The sequence below is a fragment of the Camelus dromedarius genome, chromosome 9, assembly GCF_036321535.1.
Source record: "Camelus dromedarius isolate mCamDro1 chromosome 9, mCamDro1.pat, whole genome shotgun sequence".
Classification (NCBI taxonomy): Eukaryota; Metazoa; Chordata; class Mammalia; order Artiodactyla; family Camelidae; genus Camelus; species Camelus dromedarius.
The window spans coordinates 73,477,362-73,505,311 of record NC_087444.1 but is presented as its reverse complement, the minus strand read 5'-3'; the positions used below and the strand labels follow the sequence as shown (position 1 = coordinate 73,505,311).

Here is a 27,950-nt window from a genome sequence, read left to right as displayed (position 1 = left end):
CATCAGAGATATGTGGATTGGCTGGGATGTAACAGACACTCTCCTCGCTTGCATGAACAGACTATAAAGAACCCAGCAAGCCTCGTTGCCTGTTGCCATAGAAATGGGACCCTAGACTCAATCCTAGAATGTTTTGAGCCTAGGCCTTTCTTGAACTCTCTGTCCCCCCTTCTCTTTCCGCCCCCACCCCTTCTCAGCCCTTTTCAGGGTCTTTTCTCACCACCTGTTTCTGGGTCTTTACCTCCCACCTCCCTCCAGGGTCTCTGTTCTTGCTCAAATTCTTTTTCTGTCCCCTCTTCCTCTGTGGGACTTTTCTCAGTTTTGAGTACCTCCAGAGAAGTTTGAAGGGGACTAAGAGACAGACATGGAGCTCACACTTGGATTGAGGAGGCATAAAAACGTGGTTTATTCCAAACACTGCAATGTGGAACAGGAGAGGGGGAAGGGAGGTTGGTGGTGATTGTGGACTCCCAGACCCTCCCCTCCACAACCCAGCTCCAGACCCGGCTGGAGATCTGGGAAGAGAAGGCTTTTGGGGGTCTTACTGGGTCATCACTGAAGGGTCACAAATAAGGGTTGGATTTGGAGAGGATGTGGTTCGTGGCACCTGGGGCTGTTGGTGATGTGTGACAGAGTGGGAAGTTTTGGCCTGATGGAGGTTGGGATCAACTCTGGGGCAGGGAGTCGGGGCTTCCGTTGGGGGCGTGTCCTAGGTCAAGAGAAGGAAAAGCTACTGAGGGTGGAAAAGGAGGAGGGGATGTCACGGTTTGACGTCAAGGGTCACAGTCTGGTCGGGGCAGTCTGGGGCTCGGGTCACAGTTTGGGGTCAGGGGTCACAGTCTGGGGTCGGATGACCATTTTTAGGGGGTCGGAAGTCACAGTCTGGGGTCAGGGGTTTCTGTGTGGCGGGGCCAAGGTCTGGGGTCACAGTTTGGCGAACTCGTCTCACAGTTTTGAGTCCGATGGATGAAAGGTTAAAAACGGGCTTCCCCGGAGGCGTGGCTGGGGCCGGGGAGCTGCACAGTGATGTGGGGGCCACGGCCCCGGGCGTGGGGGTGGGGCGCGGGCGTGGGGCGCGGGCATGGCTTGGCCCCCACCACCTCCCGCCCCATCTGGTGACGTTAAAAAGCCCTTGTCGGGTTTAAAAAAAAGTCCAGTGGGCTCCGAGACCCCCACCCCCTCGCTCTCAAGCTGGGTGAGATTTGGGGGACCAGATCCCCTCCGGCTCACGGCGCCCCCGTAGAGAGGGGCGCAGGACGCTGCTCCAGGCGGGGTCCGGCCAGTTCCATTTTCTTCCTTCCCAAACCACGAGGGTCCTGTCCACCCCGCAAGCCTCCTCGGGCTGTGGCCTGCGCTGACCGAGGGGGCGGCGGGCCCCCCTCCCCGGGCCGCGTCATACCTCGGACTCAAGGCTGGAGAAGTGCGCTGAGCCCCGGCGGGTACCCAGGTCCCCGCCCCGGTGTCTCCGGTGGGGCGCGGCGGGCAGCGGCGGCCCCCAGTGCGCGGCGTGCGGGCATCTGCGCGAGTGGCGGGAGGGCCCGGTGAGCCTGCGCGCGGGAGCCGCACGGGGGCAGGAGCTGAGGTCCTCGAGCGATCGCGAGGTGGGCGCGGGCGGCGGGAGGTTCCAGCCCCCTGCGGAGCGCCGGTGCCGGTGGTGGTGTGGAGCGGCGGGCGCCCGGTGCGAGGCCCGCGGGCGGTGAGGGTGCGGCCGCGGGCACCCGCAGCGGGCCCGGCGCCGGGGAGGGGGCCCCGCAGCCCAGGGCGGGGGCGGTGGAGCCCACCAGCCGCCGTCCAGGCCGTCGTGCGAGCAGCTGAGATGGCGCGGTGGCGGCAGTAGCTCCAGGCTGGCGCAGTGGCGACAGTGCCAGGCGGCGGGGCCGCTGCGCGGGGGCAGGTAGTCCCAGCTGCCGGCGCGCCAGCCCCCAAGCTTGTCAACCGACCAGTAGCGGCCCGGCGGCGGCCCGAGGCGCTCGGCATACGGGTAGGGGAAATCGGCGAACCACCAGGGCTCCAGGCCGCCCAGCGACGCGCCGCCCAGGCTCTCCGAGTCCTCTGAGTCCGACGGCGACGGCTCGAGGTCGAGGTAAGGGCAGGGAGGCGGCGCGGCGCGGCACGGGGGAGGCGCGGCCTGGGCTCCGCTGCCCGCGCCCCCCGCGCCGCCCGCGCCCCCCGTGCCGGGCCCCAGCAGGGGCTGGCTCTCTGGGTCGGAGCGCGGCCAGCGCGTGGGCGCCGGCGGGCTCTCGTCCTCGAAGGCCAGGCGGCAGAGCGGCGGCCCGACGGCGGCGGCCGCCGCGGCAGGGGGCGCAGGCGGCGACGGGAAGCCGGGGAAGGCGCCAGCGGGGGGCTCCGCTGGCTCCTTGTCGCGCACGATGGCGAAGTAGGAGGGAGGTGGCTTCTGCGGGGGCTGCACGGACGGCGGGGACAGCGGACGCCCGGTCGCGCCCCGGGGCGCTGAGCGAGCCTCACCTACGCCCAGGCCCTGCGGCTCGATGGGGCCGTAGTAGCGGTGGAAGCCGTCAGCCAAGCCCGCGCCCCCCGGCGGCCCTGCACCTTTGGCGCGGCGCCAGCGGTCCACGGCTGCGCGCTCGCGGGGCACGAAGGGCGCCGGCCCGGGCGCCGGCCGCGCCGTGGGGTAAGCTGGGCTGGGCAGCGGCTGCGGCGGCGGCGGGGGCTTGGCTGGCGGCGGGGCAGCCTCCGCGCTGCAGCAGCTGTACATGCCCTGCGAGGGGCGCGGGAGAAGCAGGGTCAGCCCCGGAAGCTCTGGACCACCTGCCTTCCCTCGGTCCCTCCCTCCTGTCCCGCACCCATTTCTCTTTCAATTCTAGGCATCCCTGCCTGTATCCCCTCACCTCCCCTTCCACTTCCCTCTCTCCCCCATACCCTGGAGAAGGCCAGCAGGAAATCCATGCGGTGGCTGGGCCCCAGGCAATGCCGCAGGCGCCAGTACACCAGGTGCTCCCAGGCGAAGACCAGCAGGGAGAGGCCCATGGCCACCAGGAGCATGTAGAAGACGCCCGCCATGTTGTCGATGTCCAGCTTGCTGCTCATGACCTCGATTTTGTCATTGTGGCAGATCCCAGAGAGCCACAGCCGCTCCAGCATCTCGATCTCATCTGAAGAAAGGTGGATGGGCGGTCACCTTCCTTGGGCACCCTCTGAGGACCCTCCTCTCTGATAAGGGAGTCTCATCCCCTCCTTCCCCAGGCCCCAGGGGTCTTGCCCTCCCTTCCCGGGTGGGCATCCCTGCCAGCAACCGCACCATCCCCCAGGAACTGCAGCAGTGCCAGGTCAATGGGTCGCTTCCAGCGGGAACCCTTGTGCAGGGCGATGCCATAGCCCGTGGTGGCAAAGACCTTGCCGGAGCCAATGGTAACAAGCTTGCAGCCCTCATCCTTGCGGGCCATGTAGTTGAGCACAGCCGCGTCATAGATGAAGGCGTCCAGCTTCCTGTGGGCAGGGGCGTGAGGGGCAGAGTAAGTCCCACCCAGATGCCCGAGTGGCCCAACTCAGAATCCCTCTAACTCCTAACCTCCAACTGCTCCCAATTCCCACTAAGTAGTGAACTTTTCAGCAAGTCAAGGCACCTTTCTGTGCCTCAGTTTAAACATCTGTAGAATGGGGATGGCAGCAACACCTCCCTTCCAAGGTTATTGCAAAGGTTAGCTAGTCCTTGGAGCAAAGGAAGTACAGGAGAAATGTTAGCTGTGACTGTCAATGAAATAACTTCGTGTTCAGTCCTCACAGGAACCTTCCAAAGAAGGTCCTATACACTCCTCTATTTTAAAGAGGACTGAAGCTCAGAAAGCAGAATCGTACAAATAATAATACGCTAACGATGACTTATATTGTGCCAGGCATTGTTCTATCTACTAGAGTAACTCAATTCTCCGAACATTCCTATGAGGTAGAAACTATTGTCTCCAATATTCAGACAGGGAAACACGGGACCAGACACGCATCTTAATTGGCTTGGGGTATTCCTCTAGGCTTTAATTTCTACACTTCAATGGGAAGACAAGGAGGGATGTGGAATGAGTGGTTCTCACAGATGAATACATGGTGGCACTTGCTACATGTCATTTCCTTCACAACTGCCGCCGTTTGACATTTATTTCTGTGATGATTTCATTAATTGCAACCTCTTCCCCTAGACCACAAGCCTCACTAGAGCTGGGTCCAAGATTATCACATTCCAGGCTGTGACCCAGCAGGTCCTGATACCTACAAGGTGGTTGTAAATATCTGCACAATAAATGAAAGAAGGAAGGAAGGAATCCAAACATCTGTAACTTACACACTGTGGAACTATTCTATTTTCAAAAGTGCTTATGATCTGACACATGAAGATGTCCAGAATGTATTAATGAGAAAAAAAAAACAATTAGTCCTGGAATCTTATATAGACTATAGCTCCGTAGTCATTTTGGGGGTGAAATTTTGGTCATCTCAACTGTGGACACCAGACTAGTCCTAAGAGGGAGGTCCCTGTCTTGTCTAGTCCAGCACTGTCCAAACGAACATTCTGGGAGGATGGAAATGTTCTGCCTGCACAGCCACCAGCCTCTTGAGCACTTGAAATGTGACCATTGTGACCAAGGGACGGAACTTTAAATTGTATTTAATTTTAATTAATTTAAATAGTATCAGACAGCACAGGTCTGAGGAAAACAAGAGAACTTCAAGGCATGTGGCTGGACTCTGGGTTGAAGAGACGGCAAAAGCTCTTCCTGACAAGAATATATCACCTGGAGTTTTGTTGTGCCACGTGTTGTGCCACGTGTGCACAGTGGGTGCAGAGTTGGCTGCATAGAAATTAAGGAAAAGGACAGAATTAGTCCTTGCACCTCAAATGGGGAGACAGAGAGAGGATTCCCCAAATTGAATGGATCCAGCAGAAGCAAAAACTTGGGGTGGAACAAAGAATTCAAAGCTCCAGTGAATGAGCAGAAGACGTGGGGAGGGCACTCACCACCTGTGGTTGGAGAACGGGGTTTGAATTCATTTTCTACAGATCCTAACAGGCCAGGAGAGCCCAGCTGACATCTGGAAACCTACATGGTCTATAGGCAAGAAAAATACCGCACTGCCTGCGGGCACTGCTGCCTTGTAGGCAAACTGTAATTTCTCTCCGGGTGTCTCTTTGTTTAGGAAAATGCCCTTAAGGGCAAGAGGTGAATTGTTCCCCAGGGTTTAAGCGGGAAGAACTCGGAGTTTCCAGAGTCAGGCCAAGGAGGAGGGAGGGAGGTGCTGGGGATTAGGATAAAATGGAGGTTGCGGTGTGGTGGGGGGTGGGGCCCAAGGGAGAGATGTGGGTGGAGAGACCTGAGAGGCATGTAGAGAAAGCCAAAAGTCAAGGCTTCCAGTGGTGGAAAGGTGAATGGGACTTTCAGGTAGAGGGGATCAAAGAGTCTGCTTTTAATGTAATCCTTTGTGTGATTCTGGGATATAATGCCTGCCTCCCTCTCCCCACCTTCTACTTCCTATACCCTCATTGTCCCTAAATCTCTAGTAAAACTCAACCATGTCCTATAGCCTTTGTTTGGGAAAAATGAAAATTCCCGCCCTGTCAGCTCCTGCCCCTCCCCAGCTCACTGCCCTCCGCTGGTGTCCACTTCACTCATGATATGAGGCTCTGTGCCACCAAACACCCCCATGTCCCTCCTTGCCTCATCTCCCACACATGTGTCCCTCACTAAGTCTGCTCCAGCCACCGTCATGCAGTTCCTGAATGGTGCCAACATGCTCCTGCCTCAGGGCCTTTGCACTGGCTGCTCCCTCTGCTGGATCATCCTTCCCCCAGAGACCAGCCTGGCTGGTCCCCTCCCCTCCTTCAAGTGTTGCTCAATAGACACCTTCCTGTGTGCAGAAGTGTGGTTGGGGAAGATAAACAGCAAGGTCCTACTATCTAGCACAGGAAACTATATTCAATATCCTGTAATAGCCTCTAACGAAAAAGAACATGAAAAGGAATATATATGTATATATGTATGTATAACTGAATCACTATGCTGTACACCAGAAATTCACACAACATTGTAAACTAACTATACTTCAATTAAAAAAAATAATAAAATAACTCATGGGTCAAAAAGTGAAGAAAAACACACACACACACACACACACCTTCCTGAGAACCTATTTAATACTGCAGCCTGTAGCCTCCTTCCAAGGTCTCCCAAACTCATTCACTCTGTCCTGTTTTTGTCCATAGCAATTACCTCCTTGTAACTATAAAATATTCTTAGTTAATACATTTACCATTCATCTCCCCTCTGTCCCACTGACGCAATTTAAGTTCCATGAGGGAGCAGACCTTGTTTGTGTGGTTCACTTCGCAGGGTCAAGAACAGCTCCTGGCACACAACAGGTGCTTAATAAAAAGGGGTCGAATGAATGAATTCAGGCTGGCTCAAGGGGAGCATTCTGTGGACCGGTCACTGGTGCTGAAGGGTAAGATCTCATTAATATGGAAAAGATGCCAAGAGGTTTTCCTCCGCGGAATAAGCAAGAGAACAGTGTGTGCCTTTGGTAAGGAGTGAGTGATGACGTGTGTGCCTACATGGTTTAATTGATCTGAAAGGGATGAAAAATAATGCTGACTTTAGGGAAAGGGGACCTCATGTTTCCTTTTTTGCCCCTTCTCTGAGAGTGAGAAATTGAACTTCCCTCACAGAATGGGCTTCTAGAACAGCCTGGGAGGAGAAGCTGTGTTTCTTTATTTCTTTTTAAGAGACGCATTTCCTTTTTCTTCCTGGGAGGTTGCTTGCCCTCAGCGGTAGGGTAAGCCCACGTTTGGCGTGTGAGCCAGCCAAAGCCATGGGAGGCTGCCGATTCCCTCGTAATTCTCTGTAAGGATGGGATTTTCTTTCTTTCTTTATTTATTTCTTTTATTTTTAAAGGATGGAATTTTCTAGTGTTGTCCACGGTGGTAACCACTAGCCACAGGTAGCTATTTGAATTCAAATTTTAATTAAGATTAATTCAGTCCCTTAGTCATACCAACCACATTTCAAGTGATCACGTGCTGTTGGCAGCCATATTGGACCTCACAGATCTAGAACATTCCACAGAAAGAGCTATTGGAGAGGGCTGCTCTAGACACACATGTGTCTGTCTTCCAGGCTAGAATGGAAGCACCAGGACAGCAGAGGTTTGATGTGCTCACTGCTTTACCCTCAGTGCTTAGCCCAGCGCCTGGTGCAAGACCTTAATAAACATTTATTGGATGAATGAGTGAATGAATGAATGCCTTTTAACGTTCAAATCATTAGGGGTATTTTGTCAGGGAGATCATGATTCATTATTTGTTTTCTTCTTTGGTCCTCTATAAATTAAAAACATATATTTATATGCATACATATATGTACATATATATATATATGACCAACCCAGGAAAAGACACTGAAAAATACTGACATTGGGAATTCCCCAACAAAACTGGTCCAGACAGAGCATCCTACAGTGAAGTTCATAGTCTACAACCCTGCTCAAATGCTCTCAGGCCCACCACTTCCAGAGTTTTGGACCCCTACTCCCAAATATGAACAGACTACCAAAGATTACTGGCCATCAGATAAAGCCTCTGACAAGACAGATAAAAACGAAACAAAGAGGAGGGAGGGGGGACTTGAGGGAAACAGATTATGCAGAGAGGAGAAAATGTAAAACAACAGCAACAACAACCACTATCATCAATATTATCAGAGAAACAAGACAAGATGCTGCAACATTGGTGGGGGAGGGTATAGCTCAGTGGTAGGATGCATGCTTAGCATGCACAAGGTCCTAGGTTCAATCTCCAGTACCTCTGTTAAAAAAAAATATAAATAAATAAATAAATAAATAAATTTAATTACCTCCTTCCTCTAAAATTTTTTTTTTAAAAAAGATACTGTAACTTTGAACCACAAATAGGATTTATAAAGTAGGATACTACAGAATAATACTATAAAATTTACAAAATATAATAAAAATTCAGAGACCAAAAAAGAGTTCTTAGAAATTAAAAATATACTAGCAGAAATGAAAAAGCATAATGCAAGAGTAGAAAATAATATTAAGAAAATCTCCCAGGGAGAGAACAGAAAGTTAAACAGTTGGAAAAATAAGAGAGAGAATAAAAGAAATGAACAGTCCAGGAAGCCCAATATCAGGTTAATAAGAGCTCTAGAGAGAAAGAACAGAGAAGTGAAAGGAGGAGGGAAATTGTAATTGAAAGAATTCGAGAAAATTTCCCAGAATGAATGACCTCAGGATATGACCGAAAGGTCCAGTGATGCAAATAGATGAAGACACATTGCTGATCATTGTCAGCACACTGAGGACAAGGAAAAGAAAAAGAGGTCACACACCGGGTTTAGGAATCAGAATGACTTTGGATTTCTCAACAGTAACACTGGAATTAGAAGACCGGGGGGAGGGTATAGCTCAAGCGATAGAATGCATGCTTAACTTGCAGGAGTTCCTAGGTTCAATCTCCAGAGCCTCCTCTAAAAATAAGTAAAGCTAATTACTCCCACTTAAAAAAAAAAAAAAAGAAGGAGGAGGAGGAGGAGGAAGAGACAATGGAGTGATGCCTTCAAAATTCTGAAGGAAAATGATTTCCAGCCCAGAATTTTATACCCAGCCAGATGGCCCATTAAGAGTAGAGATGTTTTCACATCTGTATGCAATGTCTCCAAAATGTTATCTCCCAGGTGCCTTTGTTAGGAAGCTCAAAAGAAAAAAGGAGCAAAACCCAGGAAGAATAAGAATTGGGATACAACAGGATGCAAACCAGGCGGCTGGTGAAGGGATCAAGAGGGTGAACATGTACCAGAATGGAGGAGGCCAGAAGGCCACATGAGAAACTTCTATCATGAGATGAAATGAATGGAGTACCTGATGCATCTGAATATGCAAAGGAGAGATTCATATAGTTAGTGGAGAATTTGGGTTTGAATTAGTCAAGCACAAAGAAAACTCAGTTACTGTGCAAGTGAAAAAAACAAAAAGACAATATTAACTCCAGGAAAAACTAAAGAATTGTGTAGGAGAGGAAAGTAATCATGGTTTACTACTTGTGGCATCTATGGGAGCATTTATACAGTCATAACAAGTAAACACTGCACATTCATCTAGCCAGAATCACAACGTGGGAGGCTGGAGTAATTTAAATGAGTATGAGTTTATGTGTCCTCCACAGTGAGAAGTGAATGGAAAATAACTAAAATTGAAAAGTCAAGAGGTTGCCATAGAAATATGGTATTTAGAGACAGAGAGATAAGTAGAAAAATGATACAATAAATGAGGTGAAAGCAGATTCCTCTAGGGTGGGAGACACAGAGGATAGGCAGATGGGGGATGACTGTTGGTGGTTTTCGTCGTTTAAACAATCTAGTATTTGACTCTCCAAACTATGTGGATGTACAACTCTGGTAAAAATTGAACTGAATATTAGGGAAAAATGTAAAAAGGAATATTGGGGAGAAAACGAATTCAGCAAAAGCAGGAAATCCGAGCAAGTGGTGTCAGTGAGGTACAGGGGCATCCTTTGTGAATCCACAAAGCTTCTGGGGAGGGGCTCAAGGAGGGTGACTCTGGGTTTCTCACTGTGTGAGTGACGTTAATGTAGGGTAGTTGTTGGGAGGTTAGGCTTAGGCTCAGACTGCCAGGGCTCAGATCCCAGCTCTGCCTTTCCATAACTCTAGGATCTTGTTGAGCCTCAGTCTCCTCATCTATAAAATGGGAATGATAATATTCACCTACAAAGTGTTATGGGTTGAACTGCATTCCCCAACATTCACATATTGAAGTCCTACCCCAGTGCCTCAGAATATGATCTTAGTTGGAGATCGGGTCTTTTACAGTGGTGATTAAGTTAAAATGGCATTATTAGGGTAGACCCTAATCCAATAGGAATGGTGTTCTTATTAAAAAAAAGGGGGAGTGTGCGTGTGTGGGGAGGGTATAGCTCAGAAGGTAAAGTGCATGCTTAGCATGCAGGAGGTCCTGGGTTCAATCCCCAGTATCTCAATTAAAAAAAAAAGATAAATAAATAAACCTAATTACCCATCCCTACCCCCTCCAAAGAAAAAGGGAGTTTGGATACAGAGACATGAACAAAGGGAGGAAGATGTGAAAAGACACAGGAAGAAGAGGGCCATCTGTGAAGCCAAGAAGGGAAACCTGGGACAGATCCTCTCCTTACAGACCTCAGAAGGAACCAGGAGGACTTCCAGCCCCCAGAGCTGTGGGACGGTGCAGTTTTGTCAGCCCCAGAAAACGAATAATGAAGAGTTTGAACAGAACTTGATGTATAATAAACACTATAACAAATGAAAAAGATACGAGAATGACACCAAACCTTGGCAAAGATATGGGACAGATGGAACTTTCCTACACCACGGAGGAGAGGATAAATTGGTACAACCACTTAGGAAAATGTCTGGCACTATCTTTGGAAGCTGAACACACACCTCCCTATGAGCCAGCATTTCTACCCGTGGGAATTTGCCCAAGAAAAATGAAGGTGTACGTCCTCCAAACACTTGTACAAGACTGTTCATAGTAGACTCTTCACCACAGCCAAACCTTGGAAACAACCCAAATGTTTGCCAACAATAGAATGGAAGAATTCTGATATATTTCCACAATGGTGTACCCAGTGGAATGCGGTAATGACCAAACCTGGTCGTAGTGTTGGGCAAAGCAAGCTAGACACAAAAACTATGAGATATACTATTTGCTTTTGTTTATGTGATACTCAAAACCAGGCAAAACTAATTTCCAGGGATAAGCTATGGTGATTAGAGGGGCAGAGGGGAACTGGAAATTTTCTATACCTGAATCTGGGTGTGCTCACCTGAAGGTATAGATGATGGATGAACTTCACACTTAAGATCTGTGTATGTTGTTATATCTATTTTTTAATTAATTTTTTGGGTTGGGGGAGGAAATTAGTTCTGTTTGTTTGTTTGTTTGTTTATGTTAATGGAGGTACTGGGAATTGAATCCAGGACCTAAGCATGAGCTCTACCACTGAGCTCTACCCTCCGCCCCCTGTTATAGCTAACAAAAAATCAATATAAAAAAGCACAGGATGAAGCCTCGAGCTATTTTTACTTATGAAGGACTGGGATTGTGGCTGATATTTGGATGGAAAGAAAAATACAGATATCCCTTGTTCTCTAAACTCAGAGACAGGGTAGATTTGGGTTCATGTTTTGAGATGGGGCATGTGTCTCCCTTGCTGGCCACACTCTCACTGCTCTCCAAAACTCAGGAACCAAGGAGATTTGGGACATGGGGTCTTAGCCCTCCCCGAGTCTTGGAATTCTTGTTTTCCAATCATGAGAATGAAATAGACTGGGAATGTGAGGGACGCCTGTAGAAGTAAAAGAGGAGGGCAATTCCCCTGCCTCCCAAAGATGGGCGCTTTGTGCTGGAGAAGTAGGGATGGGTGAACAGAGCCATCAGGGAAAGCCGCCCTACTTTGCAGAAAAGAGGGAGCGGATCTGGAATTCCCAGGGGCCTTCCTGGAGGGGGGTTGAGGAGGGAAAGGGGGAGAGATGAGTCAGCTGGCTGGCTGGGGAGGATACACTAGGGGTGAGTAAGGAAGTAAAAAAGTCCTAGTGGGGGTGGGGAGGTGGACAGAGTCCTTTCATGTCTCATGTTCATAACGTTCATTATGAAACTTTTTGCGTTTGGATGATGTAGACCTGGGTCTCCCGATTCAGTAGCTACAAGCCACTGTGGCTGTTTTGAGCTCTTGAAACGTGATGAGTCTGAACTGAGATGTGCTGTGATTATAACGTACAAAATATCCCCCCGTCCCTCGCCAAAAAATGGAAATATCTCACTAATTTTTACCTTACATATTGAATGGTAATATCTTGGAGCTATTGGGTTAAAGACAATACACCATTAGAATTAATATTACCTGTTTCTTTTAGTGTGGCTACTGCATATGTTTAAATTAAATATGTGGCTCCCCAGCTCTGCTCTAGAAAACATGCTGGAGGGAACGTGTCAAAATAATAAGGAGGGAGAGGGGAGAGTTCGTAATAATAACTACAACAATTCTTATAAAAAACTTATGAGGTGGGTTCTCTTATTCCCATTTTACAAAGGAGGCAACTGAGGCTCAGAGAGGTTGAGTAACTTGCCCAAGGTCACACAGCCAAGAAAGGACAAAGCCAGGATCCAAACCCTGGCAGTCTGGCCCCAGAATCCATAACACTAGATGCCTGAAAACATCCTAAGAATCCTACTCCTGGAAGGCGGAGTTCATTCCCACCCTCAATGACCTCTGCCCTCCAACTGACCCACCCTGGGCTGATGAACAATCCCTGACCCCTTGCCATCTCCAAGCCTCCTCAGAGCCCCCACAGCCCCCCCTCGGCCTCCCGGCCCCCCGTCTGCGCTGACCCTGCCTTGAGCTGAGTGAGCGCTTCCTCTACGCGGGGCTGGTTGTAGCGCACCATGTAGCTGTGCATGTCGGGGTAGTTGCTACGGATGTTCTTCTCCGTGGACCCGTTGGGCACCGTCCCAAACTTCAGGGGTGGGTACTGCTCCTGGGGCCGCTGAAACTGGGGCAGAATGGGGAGTTATTAGGGCACCCCCCACTGGAGGGCATCTGGGTCGAGGATTCCCTCAACCTTGATTCTGGGGGACACTCGCCAACTGGCAGACACCCCAGTCCAGAAATGTTTCTCAAACTTGCTCACTGTTACCCAGAGTAGTAAGCACTACTCTTCACCCAGCACATACACCCGCAGGTATTTGTACACATGTATGCAGGCATGTACACATATACACGTGCACCCACAATCAGGTGAAATATTAAAATATTTAACACCCAGCATGGCTTGATCATGGTCCAATCAGAAAAGACACTGGCAAAGAACAGAAAAGAGAAGAAAAGAAAAGACACCAGCAACAAAGCTCCAGAAGGGTCCCAGTGGGCCCTGATGTGCTGGGCATCGACCCTTAACTTGCCGGATCATAAGCTGTCCCAGGTGTGGGGGCTGGTGTGGTGGGGGACCGCGGGCAGTTGCTAGTTACCAGCCTATGCAGAAATAGGTCACTATTTTAACAACAGACGTAGCCAGACAGGTATGTGCTGGCTCAATGTCAGGTGTATATATGACTAAAACTAAAGTTTCATAAAACTTACAGAAGATGCAAACATATTTTCTACTCTATGTTATTTAAAAAAATGCTCATTGTCATCCATTGAATTGGTTTCTCAACTTTCTAATAGTTCATGACACCCAGTTAACCACATTAGTCTTAAAATGTGCTGTACAGATCACTGGTCCCTGAACAAACTGCGATCCGTGATGAGTTTAGTACAGAAACTGAGGGAGTGAACATTTAAAGCTATTTGACAGAGTAATTTTATGTCTGTTGAACCTAAAAAATAAAAATTGGGGTTTGAATTTTGCATGTCTTTGTTTTAAATTTTATTTTATTTTTTCAGCTATTCCTTTCTGTTTTATTTTGCAAGAGCATTTGTCTCTGCTGGATTAGAAATTGGAAAAATTAGTCCTTCATCACAGTTTGAGAGAGCACTGGTCTAGAATATCCCATTAGGTACTACTGCCCCTAGAACATTTGGGGACATTCTCTTCTCCTTGGAATGTTTAAATAGTTCATTGTTTAACATAACCTTTTTCCTCCAGAATATTCCATTCTACCATTCTTTCTGGAAAGAGACCCTCAGGAATCCCCCTCTGACCTCCCACTTGCCAAGCTCTGCCACCTCCAACCCCAGCCAATTCCCTCCCTCCCCAAACACACACACCTTTCGGTCACTGAGCCCAGACACGGTGTCCACATACTCCTCCTGGATCATGAAGGCGGCCAGGTTGGCTGTGTAGCTGGCGAGGAAGATGACAGCGAAGAAAGCCCACACCAGCACCATGATTTTGCTGGTGGTCCCCCGGGGGTTCTCCACAGGTACCGAGTTATTGAACACCAGGGCCCAGAGCAGCCAGATGGATTTCCCAATGGTGAAAGTTGAGCCACCAGGGCCTGCAGGGGGCCAGGAGGGGGTCATGGACCCCAAATCCCTTCTGCTCAATGAGGGAGCAGAAAGAACTACAATTCCCAGTGGGCCCTGAGGCCTCTGCCACCTCAAGAGGCCATAGCTCTCTCCCAGGGGCTGTTGGGAAATGTAGTTCTACTATGGTCCAGGCACTCGAGGTAGGGTGATGGAGAAAGGGGACGGACTCACGTTTGCCCGTGGCCAGGCTGCGGTTGTAGCCGACGGGACTGAGGTACTCAAAGATGAAAACAGTGACAGCGACCACAGTGAGGCACATGACAAACATCATCACCCACACGGCAGGGCTGTAGGGCTCTGGGGGCAAGGGGGTGTCTGGTTATGACTCAGCCAAGCCAAGGATTGGGGGCCCACAGACATGTGAACAAAGTACAGCTGAGATCATCTGGCCTTGTCCTACTCTGCCCCCTTCCCAGGTTCCCCATCTTGTGGACAAACTCACTGCCCACCCAGACCCCTGAGGGGACAGTCTCTCTCAAAGACAGTCATTGCAACCATTTCTGTGATTTCAACAACCAAATAGAAACTAGATCCTAAATATGCTTCCCGAGCCCCAGACCTGATTCTCGGGGAGCGGGGGGAGGATGGTAATTCGGTTTATTCATTTATTTTTAATGGAGGTACTGGGGATTGAACTCAGGACCTCCTGCATGCTAAGCACACGCTCTACCACTAAGCTATAACCTGCCCCCCACCTCGTCCCACTCTGATCCCAGCATCGACTCCCAGGCTCCCCATCCTGGGAACTTCACTACCCATCCAATCAAGATTCAGATTTCCTGCACCCCTCCCCACCATCGTTTGCCATCCTCACCCCCTTTCTCCTTCCCCCTCCCCAGCATCCTGTCAGTTCCCAGCCCCATCCTCCTGGCCTCCCCCCACCCCCTACCTTGGCCTTTCCTCTCCATTCTCTCTGCCAACACAGCTCAGGCCTCATCCTGTCCCCCCAGACCATCTCCCCATTCTCTCCTCTCCAGCCCTTCCCCCACCACAGCCATAAGAGGCTCTTTCTACACCCAGAGATGACCTGACCTCTCCCCTGCTCACAGCCCTCCATGGCTCCCCAGTACCCACAGGACAAAATCCCCATCCCTCAGCCTGGCTTCCAACCCCTTCTCTGGCCTCATCATTCTCTCAAGAACCCATTGCTTTAACCACCTGGGACTCACAGTTCCTGAGCAAGCCACACCCTCTCTGCGCCCTTCTCAATAGCTCCCCTGCCAGAGGCACCACCCTGACCTGTCTATCAGACAAATTCGAGTTCGTGCATTCCCCTCCTCACACTGCCTCCAGAAGTTCACTGACCATAAACCCAAGTCACCATCCTTGAGATCAGTACCCAGGATTTGACCTCCTGGGCCAAGTGCAAGCAGCCAGGACTGCCCCTGTCACAGCAGGGTCATTACCCTGGACTGTCACTGCAGCATCTGGGGACATGCCTGTCACCTCCACTAGGCCACGTGGTGGGGCATAAACATGACCTTGTCACTCCCTTGCTGAAGGCAGGGGCCCCACGTGGTGTGTCTCTGGGTGCCCTGCAGAGACCTTGGTGCAAAGAGGAGGCCACCAGAGACATCACTGGGGAAATATACAGAAAACCAAACACCAAGGAAGGGATGTCCCTTTCCTCCCAGCCCCTCCCCATCCCCCAGGAGCTTTGCTCAGACTTCAGAGAAAAAGAGTGAATGGACATGAACTGCTGATGCTGCCCTTGGCCTGATATACACTTTGCCTTTTGTCTTCTCCAAGCTCAGTAAATAAGATCTCTACTCAATCCATTGCAAAGCCACCAACCCCATCGGATGTCAGCTTTCCACTGCATCCTAAGCCTGTTTACTTGTCTCACCCACACTGCCATCTTTGTATCCCGCACCCCATCCTCACTCTGCACGGACCTCTGCAGTAGCCTCCTCACAGGCCCCCTGCCGCAGCAGAGCTGCCAGTGGGATATTTTAAAAGCCTAAATCTGATAGTATATCCCTGCACCACCATCTGTAGCTAAAAGTCTTGTCATTGCAATAAGATTAAAACCCAACCTTCCTATGAAAGTGACCAAGGCCCTGTGTGATACGCTAACCGATTGCCTCTTGGCCCTCACTGCCCACCCCTCTCATGCTCACTGACTGCCCCCTGCCAGGAGTCACACAAGTCTCCCCATATTTCACAAATACATCACAAACGTTCCCAACTTGGGGCCTTTGCCTTGACTGTCCCCTCTGCCTGGAATGCTTTTCCAGACAGATTTATGTAGGACTGCCTGTCCACCCATGGCAGCACCAATCCTATTCCTCTCCATCTCATCCCTCGCCTTAATTTCTCATAGTATTTACCACCATCTGAAATGATCTTGTCCGTGTATCCCTTTAAGACATTTTTTTTCAGTCTCCCCCCTGAGGCCAGCTGAGAGCTCTTAGAGGGCAGGGTTTTGTGTGCAGCTCAGAGCCTGGCACATAGTAGCTGCTCAGTTAACACTGATGGGTGAATTAAGCATTTACCATGTGCTGTTCCCATGCTAATCTGTTCCTCATCTCATAGGGGAAAATGGGTTTTGTGGGGCCTACTGCTTATACAATGTGGAGGGTTCTCTTTAAGAAAAAGTAATACAAAATTATGAATACAAGACCAGGTACAGGGCCTTGTAGAGGCAGTAAGAGAAGCCTCTGAAAGAAAGGCTTACAAGAGAAGGCTCCTGAAACTCCTTTCTTAGTTTCATGGTAAAATTGCTTCTGGTGGGGGAAATTACTTCTCCCATTCTACAGATTAGGGAACTGAGGCCTAGAAGTGATGTCACTTCACCAAAGTCACCCTGCCGGTACAGGCAATACCGTCCCTGCCTTGCCATCCCGGGGCCCCGGCTCACCGAGGAAGGCTGAGGGGGACACAGTGCCATTGCTACGCGCCACCATGACGCTGATGCCCGTCTCGACGAAGGGAACGGAGAAATCCACGATCTCGGATCGCTCCTCATTGATGGTGAGAGAACCAATGGCCATGTCTGCGCGCTGGTAGAACACCTAGGGTGAATGCGAGGAGGGAGTGAGGGAACCAGGCTGTCTGGAATAGGATAGAGGCTGGCGGCGGGCAAAGACGGGCCCCAGGAAACCAGTGACAGGGTGAGAGAAAGAGCTAGGAGGTTGGTGGCGTGGATGAGCGGGATGCAGGCAGAGTGGGGCAGGAAAGCTGGCGGTGAGAGTCAAGAAAAGCAGTGGGAAGAACTGGCCTCGGGCCGTGTCCTGCTCCCCAATCAAGCCTCTGAAGGTTTGGGGATCCATCTTCCCGGCCCCGCCCCCTTCTCCGAGTAGCTCCACCTCCTATCCCCGCCTCCTCCATCTGTAGGCCCCTCCTCCTGGCCACGCCCCTCCGCTAAGGCAGGTCCTTATCGTGGCCCCGCCCCTTAAAATCTAGTCGCTCCCACCTTTGGCCACACCCCTCCGGTCTCAGTTCTCCCCTCCTGGTCCCGCCCCCTCAGACCTGCCTCTTGACACCTGCGCCTGGACCCAGCCCAGACTGGGCCCCGACTCCGCCCCCCAGCCTGTCCTGGCACAGTCCCCGCCCTGTCCCTGCCCACCTCACCTCCCCGATCATGCCGTTCCAGACGCCGTCGATCTTCTTCCCATGCTTGCCGTTCGTGACCAGGTAGAGGTCATAGCTGAAGCCGATGGTCTGCGCCAGCCGCTTCAGAATGTCGATGCAGAAGCCCTTGCAGCACCGCTTTTCGGGGCGGGGGGCGTCCGGCGGAGGGCTGCGGGGAGCGAGCAGGCTTGGGGACGTTGGGGACCCTCGCCTGCCTTATGGAGGGAGGGACAAGCAGTAGCTAAAACTATGGTGGGTACTGCTTTCTGGGGAAACTGAAGCACAAAGGAGTTCCGTGACTTGTCCAAGGTCACCAAGCTGGAGGGCTTTGTGAATTCTGGGTCCCAAGGGAGGAGGGGGCTGGGACCAGCACGACTGGGCTTCAAGGGAAAGTTTTCAAGCGGCAACTGCTGGATCCCGGGCTGTCACCTGTGGGTGCGGTTGAGCTGGCTCCGGCAGGGGACGGAATCTCGGATGCAAGTGCCACTGATGGGGTCGGCGGGCTCCACAATGACGAAGGGCCTCTCCTCCAGCGTGGCCACCGTGAGGTGCTGCGTGTCATCCACCGGCTGCAGGAAGCGGCCGTAGCGGGACCACAGCGGGTACTTGAGGCGGAGAGTCTGCTGCTCCCAGCTGCCCACCTTAGCCAAGAGCAGGGGATTCAGGCTTCCTGAGGGGACTTTCCAGAATGTTCTGATCTTCATGGCCCTCCTTCCTCAGAGCCCTGAACTCCCAGCTCCTTCTCCCTGAGATCCAAGAGTCTGGGCCTCATCCCCCTCCCCTCAGAAGGACCCAGAAGTCCTTTCCTCCTGCAGACCCAGGAGTCTGGGATTCCCAGTTTTTCCCCTTATGACCTAAAAGTCCAAGCTCCCAGCCCCTTCCTCCCTCGGAGGCCAGAGCCCACCTCTGCCAGGACCCAGGAGTCCAGCCCCTCTCCCCTGCCTGAGGTCGGGGCTGGGACTCACCACCTCCCAAGTCCTGTCTCTGGTGAGGGAGATGACTACCAGGGAGGGGTTCACCAGGAAGCCATCTTCATTGAAGGAATAATCCCGGTTATCCCAGGTAATGTTCATGAAGTACCTGCCCGGGAGGAAGGGAGGGGACAAATGGGGACCTGGCCTGGCCCTTGGCAGCTGCAGGCAGAGAAAGCCCCCTTTCTACTGATCCACCCCAGCCCCCAGTTCAAAATCTCTCCTCCAAGTTCTTGAATACCCCAGTACACCTCTTCTCCGCTAGGCACTCTCCCTAGGCAGCCCAGTGCCCCCAGCCCCCCAGCCTGGGTTTGAGGTTCTAGGGGCTCTGTCTGCCTCTGCTGCCCCATCTCTGATCACTTCCCACCCTCAAACTCTTTCCACCCAAGCCCTTTTTGTGCCCCACTAGCACTGAATGCAAGGTGTCTCCCAAACATACCAAGTGCTTGCCTATCTCTAGGCCTTTCTAGGTGCTTATTCTGTCCCTCCTCATCCTGATCAGTTCTTAGGTGTCTTAGGTGTTCCAATCTTAGCTCATGTGTGCCTCCTTCTGGAAAGAAGCCCTAGGTGTGTCCCTGGACTCTCTGGACAGGTATCTTTACAATGGCACCCTGTATTGTGCCTGCTGCATTGCCCTGGGCACTGAGCCAGACCCTCAGCTGCCATCCTTGCCCCCTCGCTATACCCCATCCAGACCGTTAGTTCCCCAAGCCCCATTCTTTCTGCCTCTGGGATGTCTCTGCCCCATCCCCTCCTCTCTATCCCCTCAGCCCTCCTGAACCACCACCCCAGCCTGGACTATCTGGCCTCCAGCCTCCAGTCTCTCCCCTCCAGTCTGTCCCCACCCCATCCTAGAGGGGTCTTCCTACACCCCAAACTTACTCCACCTTTCCTCTGCTCACAGCCCATCCATGGCTCCCCAGTGCCCTGGAACAAAGTCCCAGCCTCCCAACCTGGCATCGTCTATCTCCCCAGCCTCATCCCCTCCAACCCCTTATTCTCCTGCCTTCATCCACCCCGAGCTATCATGGGCCCACCAGCCTGCCCAAGGTTTTCTCCCCTCCGGGCTTGTGCACAATGCTCTTCCCCCTGCCTGAAATATCTATTTCTGGTGGACCCCCAACTGCTCTTATAATCAAATCTAAACTCCTAACCTGGCCGAACTGCCCTGTGTGATCTGGGTCCTGGGTGACACTCCATCCCCGAGTTATCCCCTGCCCACTTGCCTACTGTGCTCCAGAAACACTGGCTCCCAAGCAGGTGATTCCAGCCCCAGGGCCTTAGCTCCTGTTGTTCGCTGTCTCTTCTCTTCACTCAGCTCTTCTGATAGTTGGCTCTTTCTCCTTATCCAATTTTCTTTTAACCTCCAAATTTCACCTGCTCGGAGAGGCCTTTCCTGACAACCTCACCTAACCTAGCCCCATTAGCATTTCTTATCATGTTCTACCTGCTTTATTTTCATCTCAGAAGTTATTACCTGCTGATATTTTTTCTTTCTTTTCTTGTTCACTGCCTTGCCTGTGAAATTGTAAGGTCTGTGAGAGTGGGGGCCTTGTTCAACATTATACCCTTGGCACATAGGAGACTCTTGATAAAGGGCTTTTCAGTGAATGAATGAGCAATGCATCCTTCAGGTCTCAGCTTAGATAGCTCTTCCTCCTGGAAACCTCCCTGTCTCCACAGGCTGACTCATGACTTGCCTTGCCTAGTTTGGAAGGTTGATTGGGGCCAATACAATTTTCTCTCCTGGGAGGGAGTTAGCTGTGAGATTTGGAGGGATGGGTGGTGGACAGGATGGGCTGACATAATGTGTATTATGAGGGAGCAGAAATTCTGGGTAAGTAGTGGTAAGAGAAGAACTGGACAGCCTCTGGGAGTGGCAAGCATGAGCTAGAGATGGAGGTGGTGATGGAGATGGTGATGATGATGGAGATGATGATGGAAATGATGATGGTGATGATGATGGAGATGGTGATAATGACAGAGATGATGGAGAGGGAGAGAGAGAGAGCAAGGGGTGGGGTGAGAAGCAGAGCGAATCAGAAAGATTTGAAAGAGTAGCTGGTCCCCAGGTTTGGCCTCAATTCTTGATGTCTGAGTTTCTGTGCATGTTTATCTTTCCCATAAACCCCTTTTTCCCTGAGGAAACTTGAATGAGACTCTGCTTCTTGCAACCAAAAATGTCCTGGCTTAGCTGTACTCTCCCCAGTGCTCCCACAAAGCCCGTGCAACCTCAATCATTGCAAGTGTCGTGCTGCGTTGTCATTATCCCATCCCTGTCCGCTACCCCTACAGGACCCTGTGTTCTTTAAAGAGAAGTCTACAGCCTTATTCATCTCTCTGTTCCCAGAGCTCAGCAGGAGCCCTCGTTCCTAGCGGGCGCTTAGTAAGTATTTATGAACGAGGGATGCTGTTTTCACCCTCTTGCCCCTGGATCCTGATTTCCAACTCACCATTTCTCAATTCTCCTCCCTTAGGCTATTCTTCCCCACCCGTCACCTCTTCCCAAGCTAAGCTCATCCTTATTTCAGGATGAAAGATCTCTCCACCCACTGTTCTATCACCAAACTCATCAAGTTCTCACTCCCAAAGCTTCCTAGAGTGGAGATGCTGTTTCCCACCAAACTCCATTGTCCTCTTCTCAAACAATAGTGTGTAAGCTGGCACACACCTGTCCAGCTAGAGCCAACATTCCCCAGTCTCCCTTGCAGCTAGCCCAGGCCATGGGCAGGGTAATATTCAAACTGTAACAATCGGTACAGCATAGACACTAGCCAATCAGAATCGACATCGAGCCAATCTGCATGGATGTGGCTGTAAACAAGCAATAAGTCAGCCCTGTCAAGTGACTACGTTCTCACCAATGGGATGTAAGACTAGTCTCTTCTGGCTCACTGGCCCTAAAGGAAATTGCTTGCTCTCCTCTTCCTCTCTTTCCCCCTTCTCCTGAGCTAGAATTTAGATGTGCTCTAGGACCCAGCTTTGACTGTGCAGAAAGGAGATAACAGAGCAACAAAGTGGAAGAGACCTGAGTCTCCTGATAACCTGGACCTCGCATCTCTGGATTGTTAAGTCAGAGAGGAACAAACTTCTGCCTTGTTTGGGACATTGGATTGCTGGGGTTTTTGGTTACTGAAGTTCAGTTCCTACTCTAACTGCGGTATTTAATCAAATCTAAGATGCTGTCAACTGGAAGATGTGTCACTATTTTTCTGGACCCCAAAGGAAAAAAAGTGCTGCCCGTGAAACCATGATAAGCTATCAACTATAAGACAAAGACATTCAACTCTGCAAAGATGTGCATCCTAAAATCACGGAGTCAGACACTCACTGTATCTCAGGTGCTTTTTCCCCCCAGATAATCTGATTTAACCCCAGAAAGGAGACCCGATGACACCCATTTTACAGAAAATAAGACTGAGGCTCTGAGAGAGGATGTGAACCATTTGAGGCCACGCAGGCAGTGAGTATCCCAGGTAGTCAGGCCCTGGAGTCTTCTCACGGCCCTCCCACCCCAGCCCCACTCACCTGTGTAGACTCTCCCCTCGGTGGGTGCGGTTTTGGGCACGACAGTCATGGCCAAGTTCGGGCAGGAAGCCATAGTCACGCAGCAGGGCTTGGGCACCTCTGGCCACGACGGCCACGCCAGCTGCCACACGCCGGGCCAGGTCATCCCGCCAGCCTGCCGAGCGCACTGCAAACAGCCCCGCAGGCAGTGGGGCGCCTCCTGGCAGAAGAAGGGGCTCCCCAGGGGCGCCCGAGCCCCCTCCTCCAGCCAGCTGGGGCCCCACCATGAACCAGACGTAGCCAGGCCCAGTGAGGCCAGCCTCCTCTGCTGCCCGGAACACGGGCTCCGCCTCCTCGCGGGCGCAGAAGAGCAAGCGAATCTGGGCGCTGACGCTGCGGAGCTGGGCACCCAGCACGGCCTCGCCAGCCCCAGGGTCCAGGGTCAATGCCCCGCGGTGCTCCCAGCCCACCATGCTGCCATCAGTCAGCACCTCGATGTAGGACAGAAAGGCCCGGTGGCCGGGAGCACGCGTGGTCACGGCTACAAAGGACGTCCAGTCGTATTCCTCCAGCACCTCAAAGATGACCTGAAGCTGCTGTTCTGTGGATGAGCCCAGCTGCAGGAAGGTGGAACCTTTCTCCTGCAGGGAAAGGGAGGAAGTCAGGACTCCTCACATGGAGACCGCAGCTCCCTGCAGTCAATAAGGGACCTTCAGCTGCTGACAGTTTCCGGAGGGTCCAAAGGGGACCTCATCTCCCAGCAACTGATAAGGGCATCATGGCTCCCAATGGCCAAACTTTGCAGCTCCCAGCTCTTGACATGGCAGACTGACTAGCTGTTCACCAAAGGAGATGCCTATTTTTGCTGGGGCACAGAGCTAGACCTTGGTTAAGTTTAGCCACGTGACTGAGTTTTAGGCTCATCCCTAAAAACTCTCCTCATCCCAGGCACCTTACTTTTCCCTGTCTGACGGCAGATTCACCAGCCCCAGAGGAGAACCCTGAAGTCCCAGGGGGTTACAGAGCCACAAGACGGAGTACCCTGAGTCCCTGAGTCATCGCTTGGAGGAAAGCCATCTCCTATCAGGAACATCTGTTTGGATTTTATATGAGTGGGAAACAACATTCTTGGGGTTCTTTTCTTTCTGTTACAGCAGCTAACATGACCATGATGAACACCCTCAGCATCCCTGGAAAGAACTACAGTTCCCAGCATCCACTGAGAGAGACTACATCTCCCAGCAGGCAATGAGGATGCTGAAGGGACTGTCTCTCCCAACTGGAAGAGGCTTTGCCAAGCTGACTTGCCCTTCTCTGATTTTCCTCCTACCTGCCTGTCCCCTCCTTCTCTGTTTCCTTTGCTGGACTCTTTCTCAGTCTGCATCTAAACATGGGAGTGCCCTAGCCTTCTCTATCCTCTCTTCCTGGTGATCTCATCCAAATCCATGGGTTTAAATACTGTCTCCTGAGCTCTCCAATATGGTAGCTACTAACCACCCATGGCTATTCCAATTAAAATTAATTAAAGCTAAATAAAATTTAGTTCCCTGGTTGTACTAACTACACGTCGAGGGCTCAACAGCCACACATGGCTAACGGCTATCAGACTTGACAGAGCAGATGAAGACCATCTTCATCACGGCAGAAAATTCTATTGGACAGCCTTCAGGCTCGCATTTAGGCCATCTCCAAGGCTTCTCAGCTTTCTATCCAAAACACAACCCCAGCTATTCACTTCTAACTACCATCCCCGCCCCGGCCCTCCTTGTTAGCACTCTCTTGCCTAGACAACAACAGCTCCCTAACCCATCTCTACTTCCTTTCTCGCAACTTTCATTCTCCAGATAGCAGCCAGAGCAATCCTTTCAAAATATTAATTGGATCACCTCCCTCCTTGGTTGAAAACCTTCCAATTATTCTACCTCAGAGTCAAAGCCAAAGTCCTCGCTGGGGCCCACGAGGCCCCACATGACCTGGCCCTTGTTACCTCTCTGACCTCATCACCTGCCACCTTCACCTCTTTGCTCTTCCTCAAACACCTGAGGTTCCCTCTGGCTTCAGGGGCTTTACCCTTCCCAGTTGGCTTTGTCGGGGACACTTTTCCCCCAGCTCCTCCATGCTGGACTCCCCACCCCCCCCACCCCCGCCACTGCCACGTTCCCTCTGTCCTCAGATCCAGCTTAGCCTTACCCTCTTAGGGAGGCCTCCCCTGACTGCCATCTATTGAAAGCACATCCTGGGTCATTACCTCTCCTCCAGGACAGATTTCATTCTCTGTTACTTGTTTTGTCTGTCTCCTCATTAGAAAGGCAAGGTCCAAAAGTGTGGGGACCTGGTCTTTTTTTTTTTTTTTTTTCTTTTCCTTTTTTAACCTTTTACAACTGTATTCTCCACAGCCTAAAACAGCCCTGGCAGAGAATCAGTCGTCCATAAATCTTCCAGTAATGCAATGAGATGAGCAAGTGGAATTTCTCCCTAGGCATGTGGTTATACGCGCACCAATTAGGGCAGTTGTTCTGAGAGGATGAGGCCCAGCATGCCATGGGAAACCTGAGAGGCCTTCACTCTTGGCAGGTGGAGGTAAGCTCAGGAGACCACGTTCCCAGCATTCACTGGGGGCACAGATGGAGCTGTGAGGACTACTCTTTCCTCCATTTAGAGACACCGAGGGGACTACATTTCCCAGAAGGCAACGGGTGTGCACTGAGCGGGCCACAGTGCCCAGCCGACAATGAAACAGAGAGACACACACTCCTCAGCAGCAGTGCAGGCACAAGGGACCATGTCTCTCTGTATGCCATGGAGGTGGCAGCCAGTAATAAGTTCACGTCGCAGGTTATCTGCCTACAAATATCTGGACAACCCCATACCAAAGAGAAGAAGAAAGTTGGACAGAGGTCTTTTCCAGAGAGCGCTGGACATTAGAGAACTACGAGTCCCAACATGCAATAGTGATCACAAAGCCGCCGGCCCTCACAGCAGGGAACTGGTGAAGACTTAGGCTCCTCCCACTCAGGTGGTCCCATCCTCGGGCGAGTCCCACTTCTGTTACACTGGCTCCACCTCTGACTAGGCCCCGCCCCTTCTCAGACACCTCCTCTTAGCTGATCTTTTCTGCTTCTCAGTCCGCACACCAGGTTTGCTCAAATTCTGCCCTTCCCTGCCAGACGTCCACTCCAGCTGGCCCCTTCTGTGCTCTTGGGAGGCCGGTCTCTTTCCAGGCCACAGCCAGCTCCAACCTCTGCCCCGGCCTTGCCCGCAGGCTCCTGGCTTTGACCTCTCATTGGCTGGGCCTGCCTCCACTATGGGCCTTCATCTTCCCAGGCCCACGTTCTGGATTCTTGCTGCTGGGTACCCCTAACCAAACCTCACTTCCCCGCCGTCTTCCTCTCTAGACTCCGCCTTTTTAGTACAGAGCGTAGGCCTTGCCCTCCCTGGCCTCTCCCTTCACCAGCTAGCCCGCCCCTTCCTTGACTGACCCCTTCCTTGACTGGCCTCGCCCCACTTTCTTGCTGCTACGCATCCCTAGCCCACCTCTCGCTAACGACGCCTTTCGCCGGATGGCTCCGTCCTACGTTGACCTCTAGACTCCATGCTCAGCTGGCCGGGCCCCTCTCTGTCCCTCAGGACTTGATACCCCTCTTTCCTGGTCCCAGTCCCTTCTTTCCTGACTCCCGCCTCCTCTCTAGACCTCACCCCTTTCTGAACCTCATTGCTTTTCAACTGACTCCACCCTCGCTGATCCTAGAGCCCACCACTCCCTCATCTCGCCCTCTCAGACCTGACCCTTCTAGTTCCCAATCTCCGTTCCTCGCCGGCCGGCCCCACCTCTTTCCTAGATTCCACCCCCTCCCCTGACTCACTTCTCCCGCAGTGTCTCAACTCTCATACCCTGATCGTCTCAGACCCTGCTTCTAGGTGATTCCTGGGCAGACCCCTTTCACTCTAGACACGCCACTGCAAGTCAGCCCCTCCTCTTACCTAGGCCTGACCCTTACGTCGGTCCTCACGGCTTCCCCACTGCTGACTCTCGGGACTGGCCCCGCCCTTACAGCCCCGCCCACTCATGAGGTCCCCGCCCCGCCCCCTTGCATCTGGCCCCGCCCCGTCCGCGGGTCGCGCGCACCTTGGGCGTGAGCACGAGCGCGGCGCCGCCGTGCACGGCCACGATGGGCAGCGAGGTCTGCGCCGACAGGAAGTCGAGGATGGGTGCGACGGCGGGCGCGCGCGAGTCGTCCTCGAAGACGACGCCGTGCACGCGCAGCCCCGACAGCAGGTCGCAGAGCTGCAGCACGAGGCTGCGTGGGTCCGAGCCGTTGAGCACCAGCGCCACCGGCCGCACGTCCAGGCCCGGGCTGCGCACGGCCGCCGCCACGGCCGGGCCCAGGCGCGCCGCCTCGGTCGCGTACGCGGGCCCCGAGAACACGAGCGCTACGTTGAGCGGTCGCGCCCCGCCGGGACCCCCGCCAGGCCCGCCGACCCCGCCCGGTCCCGGCACCTCCTCCGGGAACGGGCTGGCGCAGGCCAGCGCCAGCAGCAGCAGCATCTTAGCGGGGCCCCGAGGGCCGCGGGGGCCACCGGCGCCGCGCATCGCCTGCGGGCCCTGCCGGGCGGCCTCTGAGCGCGCGGGAGCCCGCGGAGGGACACAGAGGAGGGTGGGGCAGAGAGACGAAGAGACAGCAGGAGCAGAGGCACAAATGAGAGACGCAGAGGTGGAAAGACAGAGACAGGGAGACAAGATAACAGAGAGAGATACAAGGAGGGAGAGACGCAGAGATAGGGAGGAGAAAGGTTGGCGTGATAGAGGGAGAGACACAGACAGGTACAGAGGTAGACAGAGACACAGGAAGAGTGGAGGTGGGTAATGAGGACAGAGGAGAAACAGAGGCAGCGAGAAGAGACAAGGTAGGAAGGGGGAGGACAATAAAAAAGGAGAGATGGGATAAAGACCCACAGAGATGGGATCAGAAGAGCAGAGAGAGACCCAGAAGATAGGAAGAGACGAAAACCGCCTCAGAGAGATGGTCAGGGAGAGAGTGACAAGGGATAACGAGAGAGATGGAAGGAGAAATAGGGATAGAGAGGCTCAGAGGAACAGAGACAGGGAGACGAGGCCGAGAGAGATAAGACGGAGTGAAAAATAGGGAGTGAGAGGCAGGAGAGATGCAGAGATAGACGAAGGGAGGTGGGAGAGATAAGAGAAATGAGAAAGTTGGACAGAAAGAGGGAGATGGAAAGAAACCCAGGAAGAGGGAGACAGAGACCCCACGGCCACCAAGAGACATGCATACACAAGAGATGGAGAAACAGGCGGAATTCGAGATGGAGGGAGGAGGCGGGCAGAGCAGACAGAAAACACAGTAAGACAGAAATAGCGAGGCAAGGCAAAGATCAAGACCCCCACCAGAGAGGTACCCAGCACAGACATGAAAGGAAGGCCGGGAAGGCGAGTGGCAGGAGGGATCAAAAATAAAAGGAAGAAAAAGTGAGGGGGAACAAAAAAGAGAAAGGGAAAAGGGGTCAGGTGTGTGGGGGGAGAGAAACAGAGAGAAAAAGAAATTAGTGGGGCATCCCACAGAGAGAAAAATGTCCCCATGATCTTACCCCTGAACTTGACCACAACCCCTAACCCCTTTTTGGCCCCTTACTCCTGTCTCCGTCCTGTTGTCAATGAGAGCTACAGAGTCACAACCCATGCTGGGCTATGGGGTTGGGGGGCACAGCTGTGGAGAGCTGGGGTGGGGGCGGTGAGGGGGTCCCTGGCTTCCAGCCCAGAGCAATTTAGTAAATTAGAGGCAATACAGCGTCTCTTCTTGTGTCCCCTGTTGAATACTAGCTGCCTGGGGTGGTCG

General features: G+C 52.3%; 1 protein-coding gene and 1 long non-coding RNA gene across 3 annotated transcripts; one reads left to right on the top strand and one right to left on the bottom strand.

The window, feature by feature from the left end:
- Positions 1-382: 382 nt before the first annotated feature.
- On the bottom strand, positions 383-26,689 carry GRIN2D (glutamate ionotropic receptor NMDA type subunit 2D). 2 transcript variants are annotated; one of them, XM_031459008.2, is made up of 12 exons: positions 26,225-26,689; positions 22,120-22,739; positions 18,586-18,700; positions 18,050-18,261; positions 17,621-17,789; positions 16,908-17,061; positions 14,219-14,344; positions 13,787-14,016; positions 12,409-12,569; positions 3,260-3,447; positions 2,881-3,113; positions 383-2,719 (listed from the first exon to the last, which is right to left on the bottom strand). In XM_031459008.2, the coding sequence occupies exons 1-12, from the start codon at positions 26,687-26,689 to the stop codon at positions 1,394-1,396; spliced, it is 3,999 nt and encodes a 1,332-aa protein (XP_031314868.2). In that variant the 3' UTR covers positions 383-1,393. The 2 variants fall into 2 exon arrangements, with proteins under 2 accessions (XP_031314868.2, XP_064345542.1); XM_064489472.1 differs by lacking the exon at positions 26,225-26,689 and adding an exon at positions 26,080-26,132.
- LOC116154932 (uncharacterized) lies at positions 2,988-6,154 on the top strand. Its single transcript, XR_004139011.2, has 3 exons — positions 2,988-3,123; positions 3,270-3,473; positions 4,152-6,154. It is a non-coding gene; the product is annotated as an uncharacterized LOC116154932 (long non-coding RNA).
- Positions 26,690-27,950: the final 1,261 nt, after the last annotated feature.